The sequence below is a fragment of the Oncorhynchus gorbuscha genome, linkage group LG08 (assembly GCF_021184085.1).
Source record: "Oncorhynchus gorbuscha isolate QuinsamMale2020 ecotype Even-year linkage group LG08, OgorEven_v1.0, whole genome shotgun sequence".
NCBI lineage: Eukaryota > Metazoa > Chordata > Actinopteri > Salmoniformes > Salmonidae > Oncorhynchus > Oncorhynchus gorbuscha.
Genome location: NC_060180.1, coordinates 76,700,511 through 76,720,478, shown reverse-complemented (window position 1 = coordinate 76,720,478; position 19,968 = coordinate 76,700,511). Strand labels below are relative to the sequence as shown.

Sequence of the window (19,968 nt, the reverse complement as noted above, 5' to 3'; positions counted from 1 at the left end):
AAAAATTAGCATTTTATTTTCATAATGCCTATTATAAAAACGTAGTCATAACAATAATAACTATCAGATAGTTCTAATATCCATGGACACAGTCAGGGTTGTCTCTACTTACCACAGCCACAAAGATCAAGAGGAGTTGTGGACACTGACAGGGTTGTCACTACTTACCACAGCCACAAAGATCAAGAGGAGTTGTGGACACTGACAGGGTTGTCACTACTTACCACAGCCACAAAGATCAAGAGGAGTTGTGGACACTGACAGGGTTGTCACTACCTACCACAGCCACAAAGATCAAGAGGAGTTGTGGACACTGACAGGGTTGTCACTACTTACCACAGCCACAAAGATCAAGAGGAGTTGTGGACACTGACCAGTGGTCTGTTCTCATTGACGTTAGTGAGTGTTTAAAATCTGAACAGGCATTTAGAAAATATAATGAATAACAGACATTTTGAATTTTATATGAACATACACTCTATATATAGAAAATGTAAATACTTGAATTAATTGGTGAAAATGTATATATATATTTAGCAGTTTATAACAACAGTTGTCACAAAGTGCTTCACAGTTACCCAGCCTCCAAAAAGAGCAAACAGCAGTGTTGTCGTGAACACTGAGGAAGAAACCTTGAGGGGAAACGGACTCAGGGGCACTATATTTGAAACAGTGGCATATTGGTATTTATTTAACTAGGCAAGTCAGTTAAGAACAAATTCTTATTTGCAATGACAGCCTACCCCGGCCAAACCCTAACCCCACCCCACCCAGCCAAACCCGGACGACTCCGCCCAGATGTAGTAAGTAGACCAATTATGATTTTTCAATACCGATTATTGGTGGACCAAAAAAAGCCGATGTCGATTAATCGGACAATTTGTTTTTTTTTTTTGTAATTATTTTAATAATTTAGCCAATTACAACAATACTGAATGAACACTTATTTTAACTTAATATAATACATAAATAAAAATCAATTTAGCCTCAAATAAATATTGAAACCTGTTCAATTTGGTTTAAATAATGCAAAAACAAAGTGTTGAGCAGAAAGTAAAAGTGCAGTATGTGCCATGTAAGAAAGCTAACGTTTCAGTGCCTTGCTCAGAACATAAGAACATATGAAAGCTGGTGGTTCCTTTTAACATGAGTCTTCAATATTCTCGGGTAAGAAGTTTTAGGTTGTAGTTATTATAGGACTATTTCCCTCTATACCATTTGTATTTCATTAGCCTTTGACTATTGGATGTTCTTATAGGCACTTTAGTATTGCCAGTGTAACAGTATAGCTCCGTCCCTCTCCTCGCTCCTCCCTGGGCTCGAACCAGCAACACAACGACAACAGCCACCCTCGAAGCAGCGTTACCCATGCAGAGCAAGGGGAACAACTACTCCAAGTCTCAGGATGTAGTAATGGGGGAGGATGTAGTAGTAGTGGTGGCGGATGTAGTAGTGGTGGCGGATGTAGTAGTGGGGGTGGAGGATGTAAATCAAATCAAATCAAATCAAATTGTATTTGTCACATACACATGGTTAGCAGATGTTAATGCGAGTGTAGCGAAATGCTTGTGCTTCTAGTTCCGACAATGCAGTGATAACCAACAAGTAATCTAACTAACAATTCCAAAACTACTGTCTTATACACAGTGTAAGGGGATAAGGAACATGTACATAAGGATATATGAATGAGTGATGGTACAGAGCAGCATACAGTAGATGGTATCGAGTACAGTATATACATATGAGATGAGTGTGTAGACAAAGTAAACAAAGTGGCATAGTTAAAGTGGCTAGTGATACATGTGTTACATAAGGATGCAGTCGATGATGTAGAGTACAGTATATACATATGCATATGAGATTAATAATGTAGGGTAAGTAACATTATATAAGGTAGCATTGTTTAAAGTGGCTAGTGATATATTTACATAATTTCCCATCAATTCCCATTATTAAAATGGCTGGAGTTGGGTCAGTGTCAATGACAGTGTGTTGGCAGCAGCCACTCAGTGTTAGTGGTGGCTGTTTAACAGTCTGATGGCCTTGAGATAGAAGCTGTTTTTCAGTCTCTCGGTCCCAGCTTTGATGCACCTGTACTGACCTCGCCTTCTGGATGATAGCGGGGTGAACAGGCAGTGGTTCGGGTGGTTGATGTCCTTGATGATCTTTATGGCCTTCCTGTAACAACGGGTGGTGTAGGTGTCCTGGAGGGCAGGTAGTTTGCCCCCGGTGATGCGTTGTGCAGTCCTCACTACCCTCTGGAGAGCCTTACGGTTGAGGGCGGAGCAGTTGCCGTACCAGGCGGTGATACAGCCCGCCAGGATGCTCTCGATTGTGCATCTGTAGAAGTTTGAGTGCTTTTGGTGACAAGCCGAACTTCTTCAGCCTCCTGAGGTTGAATAGGCGCTGCTGCGCCTTCTTCACGACGCTGTCAGTGTGAGTGGACCAATTCAGTTTGTCTGTGATGTGTATGCCGAGGAACTTAAAACTAGCTACCCTCTCCACTACTGTTCCATCGATGTGGATAGGGGGGTGTTCCCTCTGCTGTAGTAATGGTGGTGGTGGCGGATGTAGTAGTGGTGGTGGTGGCGGATGTAGTAGTGGTGGTGGTGGCGGATGTAGTAGTGGTGGTGGTGGCGGATGTAGTAGTGGTGGTGGTGGCGGATGTAGTAATGGTGGTGGCGGATGTAGTAATGGTGGTGGCGGATGTAGTAGTGGTGGCGGATGTAGTAGTAATGGGGGTGGCGGATGTAGTAGTGGTGGCGGATGTAGTAGTAATGGGGTGGCGGATGTAGTAATGGGGGTGGCGGATGTAGTAATGGGGGTGGCGGATGTAGTAGTGGTGGCGTAGCGGATGTAGTAGGTGGCGGATGTAGTAATGGGGGTGGCGGATGTAGTAGTGGTGGCGGATGTAGTAATGGGGGTGGCGGATGTAGTAGTGGTGGCGGATGTAGTAGTGGTGGTGGTGGCGGATGTAGTAGTGGTGGCGGATGTAGTAGTGGTGGCGGATGTAGTAGTAGTGGTGGTGGCGGATGGAGTAATGGGGGTGGCGGATGTAGTGGGGGTGGCGGATTTAGTAGTGGTGGCGGATGTAGTAGTGGTGGAGGATGTAGTAGTGGTGGCGGATGTAGTAGTGGTGGCGGATGTAGTAGTGGTGGCGGATGTAGTAGTGGTGGCGGATGTAGTAATGGGGGAGGATGTAGTAGTGGTGGCGGATGTAGTAATGGGGGAGGATGTAGTAGTGGTGGCGGATGTAGTAATGGGGTGGCGGATGTAGTAGTGGTGGTGGATGTAGTAGTGGTGGTGGTGGCGGATGTAGTAGTGGTGGCGGATGTAGTAGTAGTGGTGGTGGCGGATGGATTAATGGGGTGGCGGATGTAGTAGTGGTGGCGGATGTAGTAGTGGTGGTGGTGGTGGTGGCGGATGGAGTAGTGGTGGCGGATGTAGTAGTGGTGGCGGATGGAGTAGTGGTGGCGGATGGAGTAGTGGTGGCGGATGGAGTAGTGGTGGCGGATGTAGTAATGGGGGAGGATGTAGTAGTGGTGGCGGATGTAGTAATGGGGGAGGATGTAGTAGTGGTGGCGGATGTAGTAGTGGTGGCGGATGTAGTAATGGGGGCGGATGTAGTAGTGGTGGCGGATGTAGTAGTGGGGGCGGAGGATGTAGTAGTGGTGGCGGATGTTGTAGTGGTGGCGGATGTAGTAATGGGGTGGCGGATGTAGTAGTAGTGGTGGTGGTGGCGGATGGAGTAGTGGTGGCGGATGTAGTAGTGGTGGAGGATGTAGTAATGGTGGAGGATGTAGTGGTGGTGGCGGATGTAGTAGTGGTGGAGGATGTAGTAATGGTGGAGGATGTAGTAATGGTGGAGGATGTAGTGGTGGTGGCGGATGTAGTAATGGGGGAGGATGTAGTAGTGGTGGTGGCGGATGTAGTAATGGGGGTGGCGGATGTAGTAGTGGTGGCGGATGTAGTAGTAGTGGTGGTGGTGGTGGATGGAGTAGTGGTGGCGGATGTAGTAATGGGGGTGGCGGATGTAGTAGTGGTGGCGGATGTAGTAGTAGTAGTGGTGGTGGTGGCGGCGGATGGAGTAATGGGGGTGGCGGATGTAGTAATGGGGAGGATGTAGTAGTGGTGGTGGCGGATGTAGTAGTGGTGGCGGATGTAGTAGTGGTGGCGGATGTAGTAGTGGTGGCGGATGTAGTAATAGTGGTGGCGGATGTAGTAGTGGTGGTGGCGGATGTAGTAGTGGTGGCGGATGTAGTAGTGGTGGCGGATGTAGTAGTGGTGGCGGATGTAGTAGTGGTGGCGGATGTAGTAATGGGGGTGGAGGATGTAGTAGTGGTGGAGGATGTAGTAGTGGTGGCGGATGTTGTAGTGGTGGCGGATGTAGTAATGGGGTGGCGGATGTAGTAGTAGTGGTGGTGGTGGCGGATGGAGTAGTGGTGGCGGATGTAGTAATGGTGGAGGATGTAGTGGTGGTGGCGGATGTAGTAATGGGGGAGGATGTAGTAGTGGTGGTGGCGGATGTAGTAATGGGGGTGGCGGATGTAGTAGTGGTGGCGGATGTAGTAGTAGTGGTGGTGGCGGATGGAGTAATGGGGGTGGCGGATGTAGTAGTGGTGGCGGATGTAGTAGTAGTGGTGGTGGTGGTGGATGGAGTAGTGGTGGTGGATGTAGTAGTGGTGGAGGATGTAGTGGTGGTGGTGGCGGATGTAGTAATGGGGGTGGCGGATGTAGTAGTGGTGGTGGTGGTGGCGGCGGATGGAGTAATGGGGGTGGCGGATGTAGTAATGGGGGAGGATGTAGTAGTGGTGGCGGATGTAGTAATGGGGGAGGATGTAGTAGTGGTGGTGGCGGATGTAGTAGTGGTGGCGGATGTAGTAATGGGGGTGGCGGATGTAGTAGTGGTGGCGGATGTAGTAATGGGGTGGAGGATGTAGTAGTGGTGGCGGAGGTTATAATGGGGGTGGCGGATGTAGTAGTGGTGGAGGATGTAGTAGTGGTGGCGGATGTAGTAATGGGGGTGGAGGATGTAGTAATGGTAGTGGCGGATGTAGTAATGGTAGTGGCGGATGTAGTAGTGGTGGTGGATGTTGTAATGGTGGTGGCGGATGTAGTGGGGGTGGCGGATGTAGTGGGGGTGGCGGATGTAGTGGGGGTGGAGGATGTAGTAGTGGTGGCGGATGTAGTAGTGGTGGCGGATGTAGTAATGGGGGTGGCGGATGTAGTAGTGGTGGCGGATGTAGTAATGGGGGTGGCGGATGTAGTAGTGGTGGCGGATGTAGTAGTAGTGGTGGTGGTGGTGGTGGCGGATGTAGTAGTGGTGGCGGATGTAGTAGTGGTGGCGGATGTAGTAGTGGTGGTGGTGGCAGATGGAGTAATGGGGGTGGCGGATGTAGTAGTGGTGGCGGATGTAGTAGTGGTGGTGGTGGCGGATGGAGTAGTGGTGGCGGATGTAGTAGTGGTGGAGGATGTAGTGGTGGTGGCGGATGTAGTAATGGGGGAGGATGTAGTAGTGGTGGTGGCGGATGTAGTAGTAGTGGTGGCGGATGTAGTATTGGTGGTGGCGGATGTAGTAGTGGTGGTGGCGGATGTAGTGGTGGTGGCGGCGGATGTAGTGGTGGTGGCGGATGTAGTAATGGGGGAGGATGTAGTAGTGGTGGTGGCGGATGTAGTAGTGGTGGTGGCGGATGTAGTAGTGGTGGCGGATGTAGTAATGGGGTGGCGGATGTAGTAGTGGTGGCGGATGTAGTAATGGGGTGGAGGATGTAGTAGTGGTGGCGGAGGTTATAATGGGGGTGGCGGATGTAGTAGTGGTGGAGGATGTAGTAATGGGGGTGGAGGATGTAGTAATGGTAGTGGCGGATGTAGTAGTGGTGGTGGATGTTGTAGTGGGGGAGGATGTAGTAGTGGTGGCGGATGTAGTAATGGTGGTGGCGGATGTAGTGGGGGTGGCGGATGTAGTGGGGGTGGAGGATGTAGTAGTGGTGGAGGATGTAGTAGTGGTGGCGGATGTAGTAATGGGGTGGCGGATGTAGTAGTGGTGGCGGATGTAGTAGTGGTGGCGGATGTAGTAATGGGGGTGGCGGATGTAGTAGTGGTGGCGGATGATAGTAGTAGTGGTGGTGGTGGCGGATGTAGTAGTGGTGGAGGATGTAGTAATGGTGGAGGATGTAGTAATGGTGGAGGATGTAGTGGTGGTGGCGGATGTAGTAATGGGGGAGGATGTAGTAGTGGTGGTGGCGGATGTAGTAATGGGGGTGGCGGATGTAGTAGTGGTGGCGGATGTAGTAGTAGTGGTGGTGGTGGTGGATGGAGTAGTGGTGGTGGATGTAGTAGTGGTGGAGGATGTAGTAATGGGGGAGGATGTAGTAGTGGTGGTGGCGGATGTAGTAATGGGGTGGCGGATGTAGTAGTGGTGGCGGATGTAGTAGTAGTAGTGGTGGTGGTGGCGGCGGATGGAGTAATGGGGGTGGCGGATGTAGTAATGGGGGAGGATGTAGTAGTGGTGGTGGCGGATGTAGTAGTGGTGGCGGATGTAGTAGTGGTGGCGGATGTAGTAATAGTGGTGGCGGATGTAGTAGTGGTGGCGGATGTAGTAATGGGGGTGGAGGATGTAGTAGTGGTGGAGGATGTAGTAGTGGTGGCGGATGTTGTAGTGGTGGCGGATGTAGTAATGGGGTGGCGGATGTAGTAGTAGTGGTGGTGGTGGCGGATGGAGTAGTGGTGGCGGATGTAGTAGTGGTGGAGGATGTAGTAATGGTGGAGGATGTAGTGGTGGTGGCGGATGTAGTAATGGGGGAGGATGTAGTAGTGGTGGTGGCGGATGTAGTAATGGGGGTGGCGGATGTAGTAGTGGTGGCGGATGTAGTAGTAGTGGTGGTGGCGGATGGAGTAATGGGGGTGGCGGATGTAGTAGTGGTGGCGGATGTAGTAGTAGTGGTGGTGGTGGTGGATGGAGTAGTGGTGGTGGATGTAGTAGTGGTGGAGGATGTAGTGGTGGTGGCGGATGTAGTAATGGGGGAGGATGTAGTAGTGGTGGTGGCGGATGTAGTAATGGGGGTGGCGGATGTAGTAGTGGTGGTGGTGGTGGCGGCGGATGGAGTAATGGGGGTGGCGGATGTAGTAATGGGGAGGATGTAGTAGTGGTGGAGGATGTAGTAGTGGTGGTGGCGGATGGAGTAGTGGTGGCGGATGGAGTAGTGGTGGCGGATGTAGTGGTGGTGGCGGATGATGTAGTAATGGGGAGGATGTAGTAGTGGTGGTGGCGGATGTAGTAGTGGTGGCGGATGTAGTAATGGGGGTGGCGGATGTAGTAGTGGTGGCGGATGTAGTAATGGGGTGGAGGATGTAGTAGTGGTGGCGGAGGTTATAATGGGGGTGGCGGATGTAGTAGTGGTGGAGGATGTAGTAGTGGTGGCGGATGTAGTAATGGGGGTGGAGGATGTAGTAATGGTAGTGGCGGATGTAGTAGTGGTGGTGGATGTTGTAGTGGGGAGGATGTAGTAATGGTGGTGGAGGATGTAGTGGGGGTGGCGGATGTAGTGGGGGTGGCGGATGTAGTGGGGGTGGAGGATGTAGTAGTGGTGGAGGATGTAGTAGTGGTGGCGGATGTAGTAGTGGTGGCGGATGTAGTAATGGGGGTGGCGGATGTAGTAGTGGTGGCGGATGTAGTAATGGGGGGTGGCGGATGTAGTAGTGGTGGCGGATGTAGTAGTAGTGGTGGTGGTGGTGGTGGCGGATGTAGTAGTGGTGGCGGATGTAGTAGTGGTGGCGGATGTAGTAGTGGTGGTGGTGGCAGATGGAGTAATGGGGGTGGCGGATGTAGTAGTGGTGGCGGATGTAGTAGTGGTGGTGGTGGCGGATGGAGTAGTGGTGGCGGATGTAGTAGTGGTGGAGGATGTAGTGGTGGTGGCGGATGTAGTAATGGGGGAGGATGTAGTAGTGGTGGTGGCGGATGTAGTAGTAGTGGTGGCGGATGTAGTATTGGTGGTGGCGGATGTAGTAGTGGTGGTGGCGGATGTAGTGGTGGTGGCGGATGTAGTAATGGGGGAGGATGTAGTAGTGGTGGTGGCGGATGTAGTAGTGGTGGTGGCGGATGTAGTAGTGGTGGCGGATGTAGTAATGGGGGTGGCGGATGTAGTGGTGGTGGCGGATGTAGTAATGGGGTGGAGGATGTAGTAGTGGTGGCGGAGGTTATAATAGGGGTGGCGGATGTAGTAGTGGTGGAGGATGTAGTAATGGGGGTGGAGGATGTAGTAATGGTAGTGGCGGATGTAGTAGTGGTGGTGGATGTTGTAGTGGGGGAGGATGTAGTAGTGGTGGCGGATGTAGTAATGGTGGTGGCGGATGTAGTGGGGGTGGCGGATGTAGTGGGGGTGGAGGATGTAGTAGTGGTGGAGGATGTAGTAGTGGTGGCGGATGTAGTAGTGGTGGTGGCGGATGTAGTAATGGGGGTGGCGGATGTAGTAGTGGTGGCGGATGTAGTAATGGGGGTGGCGGATGTAGTAGTGGTGGCGGATGTAGTAGTAGTGGTGGTGGTGGTGGTGGCGGATGTAGTAGTGGTGGCGGATGTAGTAGTGGTGGCGGATGTAGTAGTGGTGGTGGTGGCGGATGGAGTAATGGGGGTGGCGGATGTAGTAGTGGTGGCGGATGTAGTAGTGGTGGTGGTGGTGGCGGATGGAGTAGTGGTGGCGGATGTAGTAGTGGTGGAGGATGTAGTGGTGGTGGCGGATGTAGTAATGGGGGAGGATGTAGTAGTAGTGGTGGCGGATGTAGTATTGGTGGTGGCGGATGTAGTAGTGGTGGTGGCGGATGTAGTAGTGGGGAGGATGTAGTAGTGGTGGCGGATGTAGTGGTGGTGGCGGATGTAGTAATGGGGAGGATGTAGTAATGGTGGTGGCGGATGTAGTAGTGGTGGCGGATGTAGTAGTGGTGGCGGATGTAGTAATGGGGGTGGAGGATGTAGTAGTGGTGGAGGATGTAATAATGGGGGTGGCGGATGTTGTAATGGGGGTGGCGGATGTAGTAATGGGGTGGCGGATGTAGTAGTGGTGGCGGATGTAGTAGTGGTGGCAGATGGAGTGGTGGCGGATGTAGTAGTGGTGGAGGATGTAGTGGTGGTGGCGAATGTAGTAATGGGGGAGGATGTAGTAGTGGTGGTGGCGGATGTAGTAGTATTGGTGGCGGATGTAGTAGTGGTGGTGGCGGATGTAGTAGTGGTGGTGGCGGATGTAGTAGTGGGGGAGGATGTAGTAGTGGGGGAGGATGTAGTAGTGGTGGCGGATGTAGTAGTGGTGGCGGATGTAGTAGTGGTGGCGGATGTAGTAATGGTGGTGGTGGGATGTAGTAATGGTGGTGGCGGATGTAGTAATGGTGGTGGCGGATGTAGTAATGGTGGTGGCGGATGTAGTAGTGGTGGCGGATGTAGTAGTGGTGGTGGATGTAGTAATGGGGTGGAGGATGTAGTAGTGGTGGAGGATGTAATAATGGGGGTGGCGGATGTTGTAATGGGGGTGGCGGATGTTGTAATGGGGGTGGCGGATGTAGTAGTGGTGGCGGATGTAGTAATGGGGTGGCGGATGTAGTAGTGGTGGCGGATGTAGTAATGGGGTGGAGGATGTAGTAGTGGTGGCGGAGGTTATAATGGGGGTGGCGGATGTAGTAGTGGTGGAGGATGTAGTAGTGGTGGCGGATGTAGTAATGGTGGTGGCGGATGTAGTAATGGTGGTGGCGGATGTAGTAGTGGTGGTGGCGGATGTAGTGGTGGTGGCGGATGTAGTGGTGGTGGTAGAGGATGTAGTAGTGGTAGTGGATGTAGTAATAGTGGTGGATGTAGTAATAGTAGTGGATGTAGTAGTAGTAGTGGATGTAGTAGTGGTAGTGGATGTAGTAGTGGTGGTGGATGTAGTAGTAGTGGTGGATGTAGTAATAGTAGTGGATGTAGTAGTGGATGTAGTAATAGTAGTGGATGTAGTAGTAGTAGTGGATGTAGTAATAGTAGTGGATGTAGTAGTAGTAGTGGATGTGGTAGTGGATGATGTAGTAGTGGTGGATGTAGTAATAGTAGTGGATGTAGTAATAGTAGTGGATGTAGTAGTAGTAGTGGATGTGGTAGTGGATGATGTAGTAGTGGTAGAGGATGTAGTAGTGGTGGTGGATGTAGTAGTAGTGGATGTAGTAATAGTAGTGGATGTAGTAGTGGTGGGGGATGTAGTAGTGGTGGATGTAGTAATAGTAGTGGATGTAGTGTAGTGGTGGATGTAGTAGTGGTGGAGGATGTAGTAGTGGAGGATGTAGTAGTAGTGGATGTAGTGGATGTAGTAATAGTGGATGTAGTAATAGTGGTGGATGTAGTAGTGGTGGAGGATGTAGTAGTGGTGGATGTAGTAATAGTAGAGGATGTAGTGGTGGATGTAGTAATAGTAGAGGATGTAGTAGTAGTGGTAGAGGATGTAGTAATAGTAGAGGATTTAGTAATATTAGTGGATGTAGTAGTGGTGGATGTAGTAATAGTAGTGGATGTAGTAATAGTAGTGGATGTAGTAGTGGTGGATGTAGTAATTGTAGTGGATGTAGTAATAGTAGAGGATGTAGTAGTGGTGGATGTAGTAATAGTGGTGGATGTAGTAGTGGTGGAGGCTGTAGTAATAGTAGAGGATGTAGTAGTGGTAGAGGATGTAGTAGTGGTAGAGGATGTAGTAATAGTGGTGGATGTAGTAGTGGTGGAGGCTGTAGTAGTGGTGGATGTAGTAGTAGTAGTGGATGTAGTAGTGGTAGTGGATGTAGTAGTGGTGGTGGATGTAGTAGTAGTGGTGGATGTAGTAGTAGTAGTGGATGTAGTAGTAGTGGTGGATGTAGTAGTAGTAGTGGATGTAGTAATAGTAGTGGATGTAGTAGTAGTAGTGGATGTAGTAGTAGTAGTGGATGTAGTAATAGTAGTGGATGTAGTAGTAGTAGTGGATGTAGTAATAGTAGTGGATGTAGTAGTAGTAGTGGATGTGGTAGTGGATGATGTAGTAGTGGTGGATGTAGTAATAGTAGTGGATGTAGTAATAGTAGTGGATGTGGTAGTGGATGATGTAGTAGTGGTAGAGGATGTAGTAGTGGTAGTGGATGTAGTAGTAGTGGATGTAGTAATAGTAGTGGATGTAGTAGTAGTGGATGTAGTAGTAGTGGATGTAGTAGTGGTGGTGGATGTAGTAGTGGTGGTGGATGTAGTAGTGGTAGTGGATGTGGTAATAGTGGTTGATGTAGTAGTAGTGGATGTAGTAGTGGTAGAGGATGTAGTAGTGGTCGATGTAATCAGAGGTTTTTAGTATTATTCTATTGGATTATTTTCTGTCTGGCAGTCAGATATTTGCTATTATCCATTGATACAGTAAAAATGACATATCGTGAACGTTTTCTTTATTTTGAGATACAATACAAACATCTTAAAATAGAAACCTACTAAAACAAACATACACCATCTATCAGACCGTCCGACGCAGCCATTTAAACAGGCCGGACAGGAAAGGTCTTTGAACATGCGCAGTAGCCTAGTTACTGTGTACATACCCCGGGCCTCGAGGACAGCGGCTGAACTGTCAGTTGCGCGTCGGTGTGGAGAGTTACCGCGGTGCCGTGAACCCCTTTCCCACGGGTGATCGCGAATGCTTTTTTTTGTTTTTTTTTTAAGCAGAGGGGCTTTGTTGCACACGCGGTCAATATAAATAGAAAACCACGGAGAATGTGACGAGAGCAGGAGTGGACTACGGAGGAAGACTACCGAGGCAGCAGACTGAGGCAGCAGACCGAGGCAGCAGACTGAGCCGTGAATGTAAATGGGAGTAGTGATCGGAGTTGGCAGCAGAAGGGCTAGAAATGATCCATTTTTTTGCTGCGTCTAGTTTGGGTTTTACTTTTGTTTTGGGTCTTTCAGACCGTCTATTTGTATAGTTGTAACTTTTGACTTTATTTATTTATTGTTTTAGGCGATCGGTTTAGGCCTTTAGTGTAAGTGACTGATAAGCTGTGTGTAGGCCTGTGTTACCGTGTGCTATTACTTACGATTGACAAGCTACACCCGACATCAGGACAACCCCAACGCACTCGATCCAGACGACTCTCGTCGATAGAAAGACCCTAACTTCCTGCCCAGCTTGTCTGGTGCAAACGGAAAACACTCTCTCCTCTCTTAGTTTTTATTTTATTTTTAGGGCTGATTAAACCAGCCTCGGGGAAGGTCTTGGGTGACACATGTGATTGTAATGACCCTCCTACCCTTCTCACAGAAACGATACAATGATATGTGAGCGTATTGTAGGTGTGTGTGAGCCAGCTGCAGTGTTACATTGTGGCAGAGGAAGGTTTCTCTGCGGCTCGGTGCACGGCTACTTCCTGGTACAACAGAGAGAGGCAGTGCTGAGTTAAAAACACCAAATAGACACATACTGAGAAGAGGGAAGGAACGAGAGAAACACTTGGCCTGTTTCCAGAAATCTAAACCTTCGTTATCTTGTGTATTTCTGTTATTTCAACGATTCGAGTGATTTTGAAGGGGCGAATCAAGAATTAGTTTTGGATGCCGAAGGAAGGTCCCGTTGGTTGCGGGTAAAAAGGGATCGTAACGGGGAGGAAGGCACATAACCCTCCCAACGGCGGAGAAGCGTCGCACAGATTTTCTTTCACACCATCGTTTAAAAAAAACAAACATTTATTATTATAACATCTTCGTGTATTTTAATATTTTTGAGAGACGAGGTTAGTTAACGGAAGATATGGGTTGTTTGGGCAACAGCAAGACTGAAGATCAACGCATCGACGAAAAGGCACAGCGAGAGGCGAATAAAAAAATTGAAAAACTGTTGCAAAAAGAAAGACAAGCATATAAAGCGACGCACCGGCTGTTATTATTGGGTAAGGTTATATAAACGACTTGGCCCGAACACGGTGTGATCTAAAATATCCTTCATTAAATTACCCCATTACGTATTTTAAAGCCCTCGCTATATGTCATGGGGGGGTGTATTGATGGATGCGAAGCATAGAAATGTGCTTCGTTTTGACAACATTCTAATTCATTTTGAACGGTACCAAGATGACCCCTTTTAGTCGTCCCGTTATCAGCAACGCATTGTAACATTCAGTCCTGTTTTGCTTCATTCCCGAAGGTGCTGGAGAGTCGGGGAAAAGTACTATTGTGAAGCAGATGAGGATTCTACACGTCAATGGTTTTAACGCAGAGTGAGTACATGATATCCACTGTTGTTACAGGCCCTACTGCATCTTCATTTGACATATAGGCCCAGATATAAATATCCATTTCATAACATATTTGGTTATACTCATGGTCTCCCTGCCTTTGGGTGAGACTGTCAAGATGATAATAGGCCTGTAGAGAACTGAATGGATTTTCCTCGGGCACTGCAGAGCCTAGGCCTCCTCTATCAGTGACCAACAGTCAAATGTAGTGTACAGTCAGGCGACGACCACTATCACTGATCGCTCTCTCTGCTTACAGCAGACACCGATATAGGGTTCAGCATGTGAGACGTGAGATCTCCCTGACTGCCTGTTATTACATCAGTCACATTGTTCACTGTTATGAAGTTGTGTATGTCATAACTATGTTGACTATTATTGGGGAGAGGCCTGTGTCTATGGATAATGTGTTTTGCTGTAATGCCTCCTGTGCCTGTGATAGAGACAGTGGCCTATGTCTGTCTTGAGTTACTTACCCCTACCAGTACAACCGTAGGACCGATCTTACTGCCTGTCTGAGTTACATAGGACTACAGTTGTACTGGTAGAGATATCTTACTGTCTGAGTTACATAGGACTACAGTTGTACTGGTAGAGATATCTTACTGTCTGTCTGAGTTACACAGGACTACAGTTGTACTGGTAGAGATATCTTACTGTCTGTCTGAGTTACATAGGACTACAGTTGTACTGGTAGAGATATCTTACTGTCTGAGTTACATAGGACTACAGTTGTACTGGTAGAGATATCTTACTGTCTGAGTTACATAGGACTACAGTTGTACTAGTAGAGATATCTTACTGTCTGTCTGAGTTACATAGGACTACAGTTGTACTAGTAGAGATATCTTACTGTCTGTCTGAGTTACATTGGACTACAGTTGTACTAGTAGAGATATCTTACTGTCTGTCTGAGTTACATTGGACTACAGTTGTACTGGTAGAGATATCTTACTGTCTGTCTGAGTTACATAGGACTACAGTTGTACTGGTAGAGATATCTTACTGTCTGTCTGAGTTACATAGGACTACAGTTGTACTGGGAGAGATATCTTACTGTCTGTCTGTTACATAGGACTACAGTTGTACTGGTAGAGATCTTACTGTCTGAGTTACACAGGACTACAATTGTACTGGTAGAGATATCTTACTGTCTGTCTGAGTTACATAGGACTACAGTTGTACTGGTAGAGATATCTTACTGTCTGAGTTACATAGGACTACAGTTGTACTGGTAGAGATATCTTACTGTCTGAGTTACATAGGACTACAGTTGTACTGGTAGAGATATCTTACTGTCTGAGTTACATAGGACTACAGTTGTACTGGTAGAGATATCTTACTGTCTGAGTTACATAGGACTACAGTTGTACTGGTAGAGATATCTTACTGTCTGAGTTACATAGGACTACAGTGGTACTGGTAGAGATATCTTACTGTCTGTCTGAGTTACATAGGACTACAGTTGTACTAGTAGAGATATCTTACTGTCTGTCTGAGTTACATAGGACTACAGTTGTACTAGTAGAGATATCTTACTGTCTGTCTGAGTTACATTGGACTACAGTTGTACTAGTAGAGATATCTTACTGTCTGTCTGAGTTACATTGGACAACAGTTGTACTGGTAGAGATATCTTACTGTCTGTCTGAGTTACATAGGACTACAGTTGTACTGGTAGAGATATCTTACTGTCTGTCTGAGTTACACAGGACTACAGTTGTACTGGTAGAGATATCTTACTGTCTGTCTGAGTTACACAGGACTACAGTTGTACTGGTAGAGATATCTTACTGTCTGTCTGAGTTACATAGGACTACAGTTGTACTGGTAGAGATATCTTACTGTCTGTCTGGCCTGAACACATACCGACTCTAGTGTGTTAACATCAAGTCCTAGAACCGCAGTTGAACCACACTACCTTCAACCCTGTGATCTTTAGCTTCTTAGACGAGCACTATTGTGAAGTTGTTGTTATCTTGTTGATTACGGTCTCCTCACGCCTGTGTTCTGTCCTCCTTTTGACAGAGAAAAGAAACAGAAAATTCAAGATATTCGGAAAAACGTGAAGGATGCGATAGTGGTGAGTAGGATAGTATTAATCTATGTTTTTCCTGTTAAAAATACAAATAAAACATTCAACTAGTGGACTACTGGATTACTCTGTCTGCACTATACTGTAAATGGTACCCCATGTTCTCTATACTGTACAGTACTTTATATCAGGGCCCTGTTCTCTATACTGTACAGTACTTTATATCAGGGCCCTGTTCTCTATACTGTACAGTACTTTATATCAGGGCCCTGTTCTCTATACTGTACAGTACTTTATATCAGGGCCCTGTTCTCTATACTGTACAGTACTTTATATCAGGGCCCTGTTCTCTATACTGTACAGTACTTTATATCAGGGCCCTGTTCTCTATACTGTACAGTACTTTATATCAGGGCCCTGTTCTCTATACTGTACAGTACTTTATATCAGGGCCCTGTTCTCTATACTGTACAGTACTTTATATCAGGGCCCTGTTCTCTATACTGTACAGTACTTTATATCAGGGCCCTGTTCTCTATACTGTACAGTACTTTATATCAGGGCCCTGTTCTCTATACTGTACAGTACTTTATATCAGGGCCCTGTTCTCTATACTGTACAGTACTTTATATCAGGGCCCTGTTCTCTATACTGTACAGTACTTTATATCAGGGCCCTGTTCTCTATACTGTACAGTACTTTATATCAGGGCCCTGTTCTCTATACTGTACAGTACCTTATATCAGGGCCCTGTTCTCTATACTGTACAGTACTTTATATCAGGGCCCTGTTCTCTATACTGTACAGTACTTTATATCAGGGCCCTGTTCTCTATACTGTACAGTACTTTATATCAGGGCCCTGTTCTCTATACTGTACAGTACTTTATATCAGGGCCCTGTTCTCTATACTGTACAGTACTTTATATCAGGGCCCTGTTCTCTATACTGTACAGTACTTTATATCAGGGCCCTGTTCTCTATACTGTACAGTACTTTATATCAGGGCCCTGTTCTCTATACTGTACAGTACTTTATATCAGGGCCCTGTTCTCTATACTGTACAGTGCTTTATATCAGGGCCCTGTTCCCTATACTGTATAGTGCAGTACTTTATATCAGGGCCCTGTTCTCTATACTGTATAGTGCAGTACTTTATATCAGGGCCCTGTTCTCTATACTGTATAGTGCAGTACTTTATATCAGGGCCCTGTTCTCTATACTGTATAGTGCAGTACTTTATATCAGGGCCCTGTTCTCTATACTGTATAGTGCAGTACTTTATATCAGGGCCCTGTTCTCTATACTGTATAGTACTTTATATCAGGGCCCTGTTCTCTATACTGTACAGTACTTTATATCAGGGCCCTGTTCTCTATACTGTACAGTACTTTATATCAGGGCCCTGTTCTCTATACTGTATAGTGCAGTACTTTATATCAGGGCCCTGTTCTCTATACCCTCTCTATACAGGATAAATTCAGGTTAAGTGCCTTGCTCAAGGGTACATCAGCAGATGTTTCACCTAGTTGACTCAGGGATTCAAACCAGGGGCCTTTCGGGTTTAGTGTCCCAATGCTCTTAACCTGGGGCCCAATAACCGAAAGGTGGACAGGAGAGCCAAACTGCACGGAGCCAGATGACAGCCTAGAGTCCTGGTGTAGTTGACAGTAGCCCAGGGCCCTACATAGGGAATACGGTGCCATCTGAGATGGAGCCTGCGTTCGATTGGACCAATCCTATTTTCCTGATTGTTTTTGTATTCATCCATCTTACCGCCGGCGTGTGTCTCCTCTTTCTAGACGATAGTGTCAGCCATGAGCAGCTTGATACCCCCCGTCTCTCTCGCCAACCCCGAAGACCAGTTCAGAATCGAATACATCAAAAGCATAGCTCCGCTCTCGGACTTTGACTACACACAGGTAAGACGTCTGTTTTGGGTTTTCATTCAGGTGTGTGTGTGTGTGTGTGTGCGTGTGTGTGTGTGCGTGTGCGTGTGTGTGTGTGTGTGTGTGTGGTCACCAACAGGGGTTTGATTTGAGACATGTATGATATCTGTCATGTAGGTGTTCAGCAGTTTGTAATAATGGCTATTTTGTTCAACTTTGCATTTCTGCTTTTAGTTCCTCTTTTTCATTCCTCCGAGTTCCCGATGCAGACCCCCCCCACCCCCCCGGCTGCCAGTTTAGACCAGAGCCCTATTCCCTATATAGTGGTACTACTATAGACCAGAGCCCTATTCCCTATATAGTGCACTACTATAGACCAGAGCCCTGTTCCCTATATAGTGCACTACTATAGACCAGAGCCCTATACCACCCTATTCCCTATATAGTGCACTACCAGAGCCCTATTCCCTATATAGTGCACTACTGTAGAACAGGTCCCCGAGGGCCTTGGTCAAAAGTAGTGCATCATATAGTGAATAAGGTGCCATTGGGGACACCCTGTCAGTATTTAGATTGGGCCATATTATCCATCTGGGAACATGAGGTCTCCCAAATGGCATCCTATTCCCTACATAGTTTTTTAGGGGCCAGTTTTTTAGGGCGCAGCAGTCAAAGACACTGCATCTCAGTGCTTGAGGTGCCACTACAGACCCTGGTTCGATTCCAGGCTGTATCACAACTGGCCGTGATTGGGAGTCACATAGGGCGGCGCACAATTGGCCCAGCGTCGTCCGAATTTGGCCGGGGTAGGCAGTCATTGTAAATAAGAATTTGTTCTTTAACCTGACTTGCCTCGTTTAAATAAAAAATGATTAAGAAGTTCTCTAGATATAGGGTGGCATTATGGGACACACAGTCTTCTGCTTGGTGTTGATCAGGGCCTCTGAACTACAGAAAAGTAGTTCTCTAGATATAGGGTGGCATTATGGGACACAGTCTTCTGCTTGGTGTTAATCAGGGCCCCTGATAAAGTCCGGTCACATGACAGGCCAAATGGGAATACACACCGGGTTTTTCATCCTTCTGGAAATCATCATCCTTTGAAAGTTTATATATATTATTATTATTATTATTATTATGTAATATATATTTATTTATTTATTATTATTATTATGTAATATATCTATTTTTATTATTTATTTATATTATATTATATTATATTTATATTTATTATTATTATTATTATTATTATTATTATGTAATATATATATTTATTTATTTATTTATATATATTTATAGGATCAGTGTTGGGGTGGGGTGGCACTGGGAGGACCAGTGTTGGGGTGGGGTCGCACTGGGAGGACCAGGGGTGGGGTGGCACTGGGAGGACCAGTGTTGGGGTGGGGTGGCACTGGGAGGACCAGTGTTGGGGTGGGGTGGCACTGGGAGGACCAGTGGTGGGGTGGGGTGGCACTGGGAGGACCAGTGTTGGGGTGGGGTGGCACTGGGAGGACCAGTGTTGGGGTGGGGTGGCACTGGGAGGACCAGTGTTGTGGTGGGGTGGCACTGGGAGGACCAGTGTTGGGGTGGGGTGGCACTGGGAGGACCAGTGTTGGGGTGGGGTGGCACTGGGAGGACCAGTGTTGTGGTGGGGTGGCACTGGGAGGACCAGTGGTGGGGTGGGGTGGCAATGGGAGGACCAGTGTTGGGGTGGGGTGGCACTGGGAGGACCAGTGTTGGGGTGGGGTGGCAATGGGAGGACCAGTGTTGGGGTGGGGTGGCACTGGGAGGACCAGTGTTGGGGGGTGGCGTGGCACTGGGAGGACCAGTGTTGGGGTGGGGTGGCACTGGGAGGACCAGTGTTGGGGTGGGGTGGCACTGGGAGGACCAGTGTTGGGGTGGGGTGGCACTGGGAGGACCAGTGTTGGGGTGGGGTGGCACTGGGAGGACCAGTGGTGGGGTGGGGTGGCACTGGGAGGACCAGTGGTGGGGTGGGGTGGCACTGGGAGGACCAGTGGTGGGGTGGGGGTGGCACTGGGAGGAACAGGGGTGGGGTGGGGTGGCACTGGGAGGACCAGGGGTGGGGTGGGGTGGCACTGGGAGGACCAGGGGTGGGGTGGCACTGGGAGGACCAGTGTTGGGGTGGGGTGAGTGACAAAATCACCAAAAGATAGGGCATAAACACCACAAACACAGGTTTATGTCCTAACAGCAGCAGAAACTACAGATCACGTCTTCCTTCACTGTCGAGCTTTATGAACATCAAATCGCTCCCTGTTGTGATACAGACCGGAATCGAACCAGGGTCTGCAGTGACGCTTCTAGCACCGAGCGAGATGCAGTGCCTTAGACTGCCGCGCCACTCTAGAGCTAATGATCACATACCTGCAAATAAGTTTCACCCTCTCCAGTTTACTGAAAACAAACAGTTGCTCTACTTCCTCATTCATGGAGACTGGAGTGAACGTTCTTGAACGCCGTAGTCTCATCACACTCCAGTCCAGTAGGTGGCGGTAATGCGCCCAATACGGCTATGCACACTGCAAGAAGAAGAAACCTTCTCTACCCAATCAAACGATACCAAGTTGACAGTTAACTGACCCGCCAAAGGCCCAGTCTCCACAGGGTGTCACAGCATAAAGGCTTTGTGTGGAGGACTGTTGAAAATAAGACATCATTCCAGAGAAGACGGAACCCCTTTCTTTTTAAATAGTAATTTAGAGTTCACCCTGTCCAGATACAAGTTACCACAGAGATCACACATCCATACGGACAGCATCAGAGTTCTCCTCAGAGAACA

General features: G+C 47.9%; 1 protein-coding gene across 2 annotated transcripts in view; it reads left to right on the top strand.

The window, feature by feature from the left end:
- LOC124042193 (guanine nucleotide-binding protein G(olf) subunit alpha) overlaps positions 1-19,968 on the top strand; it is a 112,553-nt gene that overhangs the window by 22,976 nt on the left and 69,609 nt on the right. Inside the window, exons 1-4 of one of the 2 annotated variants that reach the window (XM_046360597.1) lie at positions 11,552-12,900; positions 13,155-13,227; positions 15,274-15,328; positions 17,082-17,201. In XM_046360597.1, the coding sequence (XP_046216553.1) occupies positions 12,762-12,900; positions 13,155-13,227; positions 15,274-15,328; positions 17,082-17,201 (387 nt within the window). In that variant the 5' untranslated portion in view covers positions 11,552-12,761. Of the gene's footprint in view, positions 1-11,551; positions 12,901-13,154; positions 13,228-15,273; positions 15,329-17,081; positions 17,202-19,968 lie in introns of those variants that run through there. The other variant, XM_046360596.1, reaches the window with a different exon arrangement.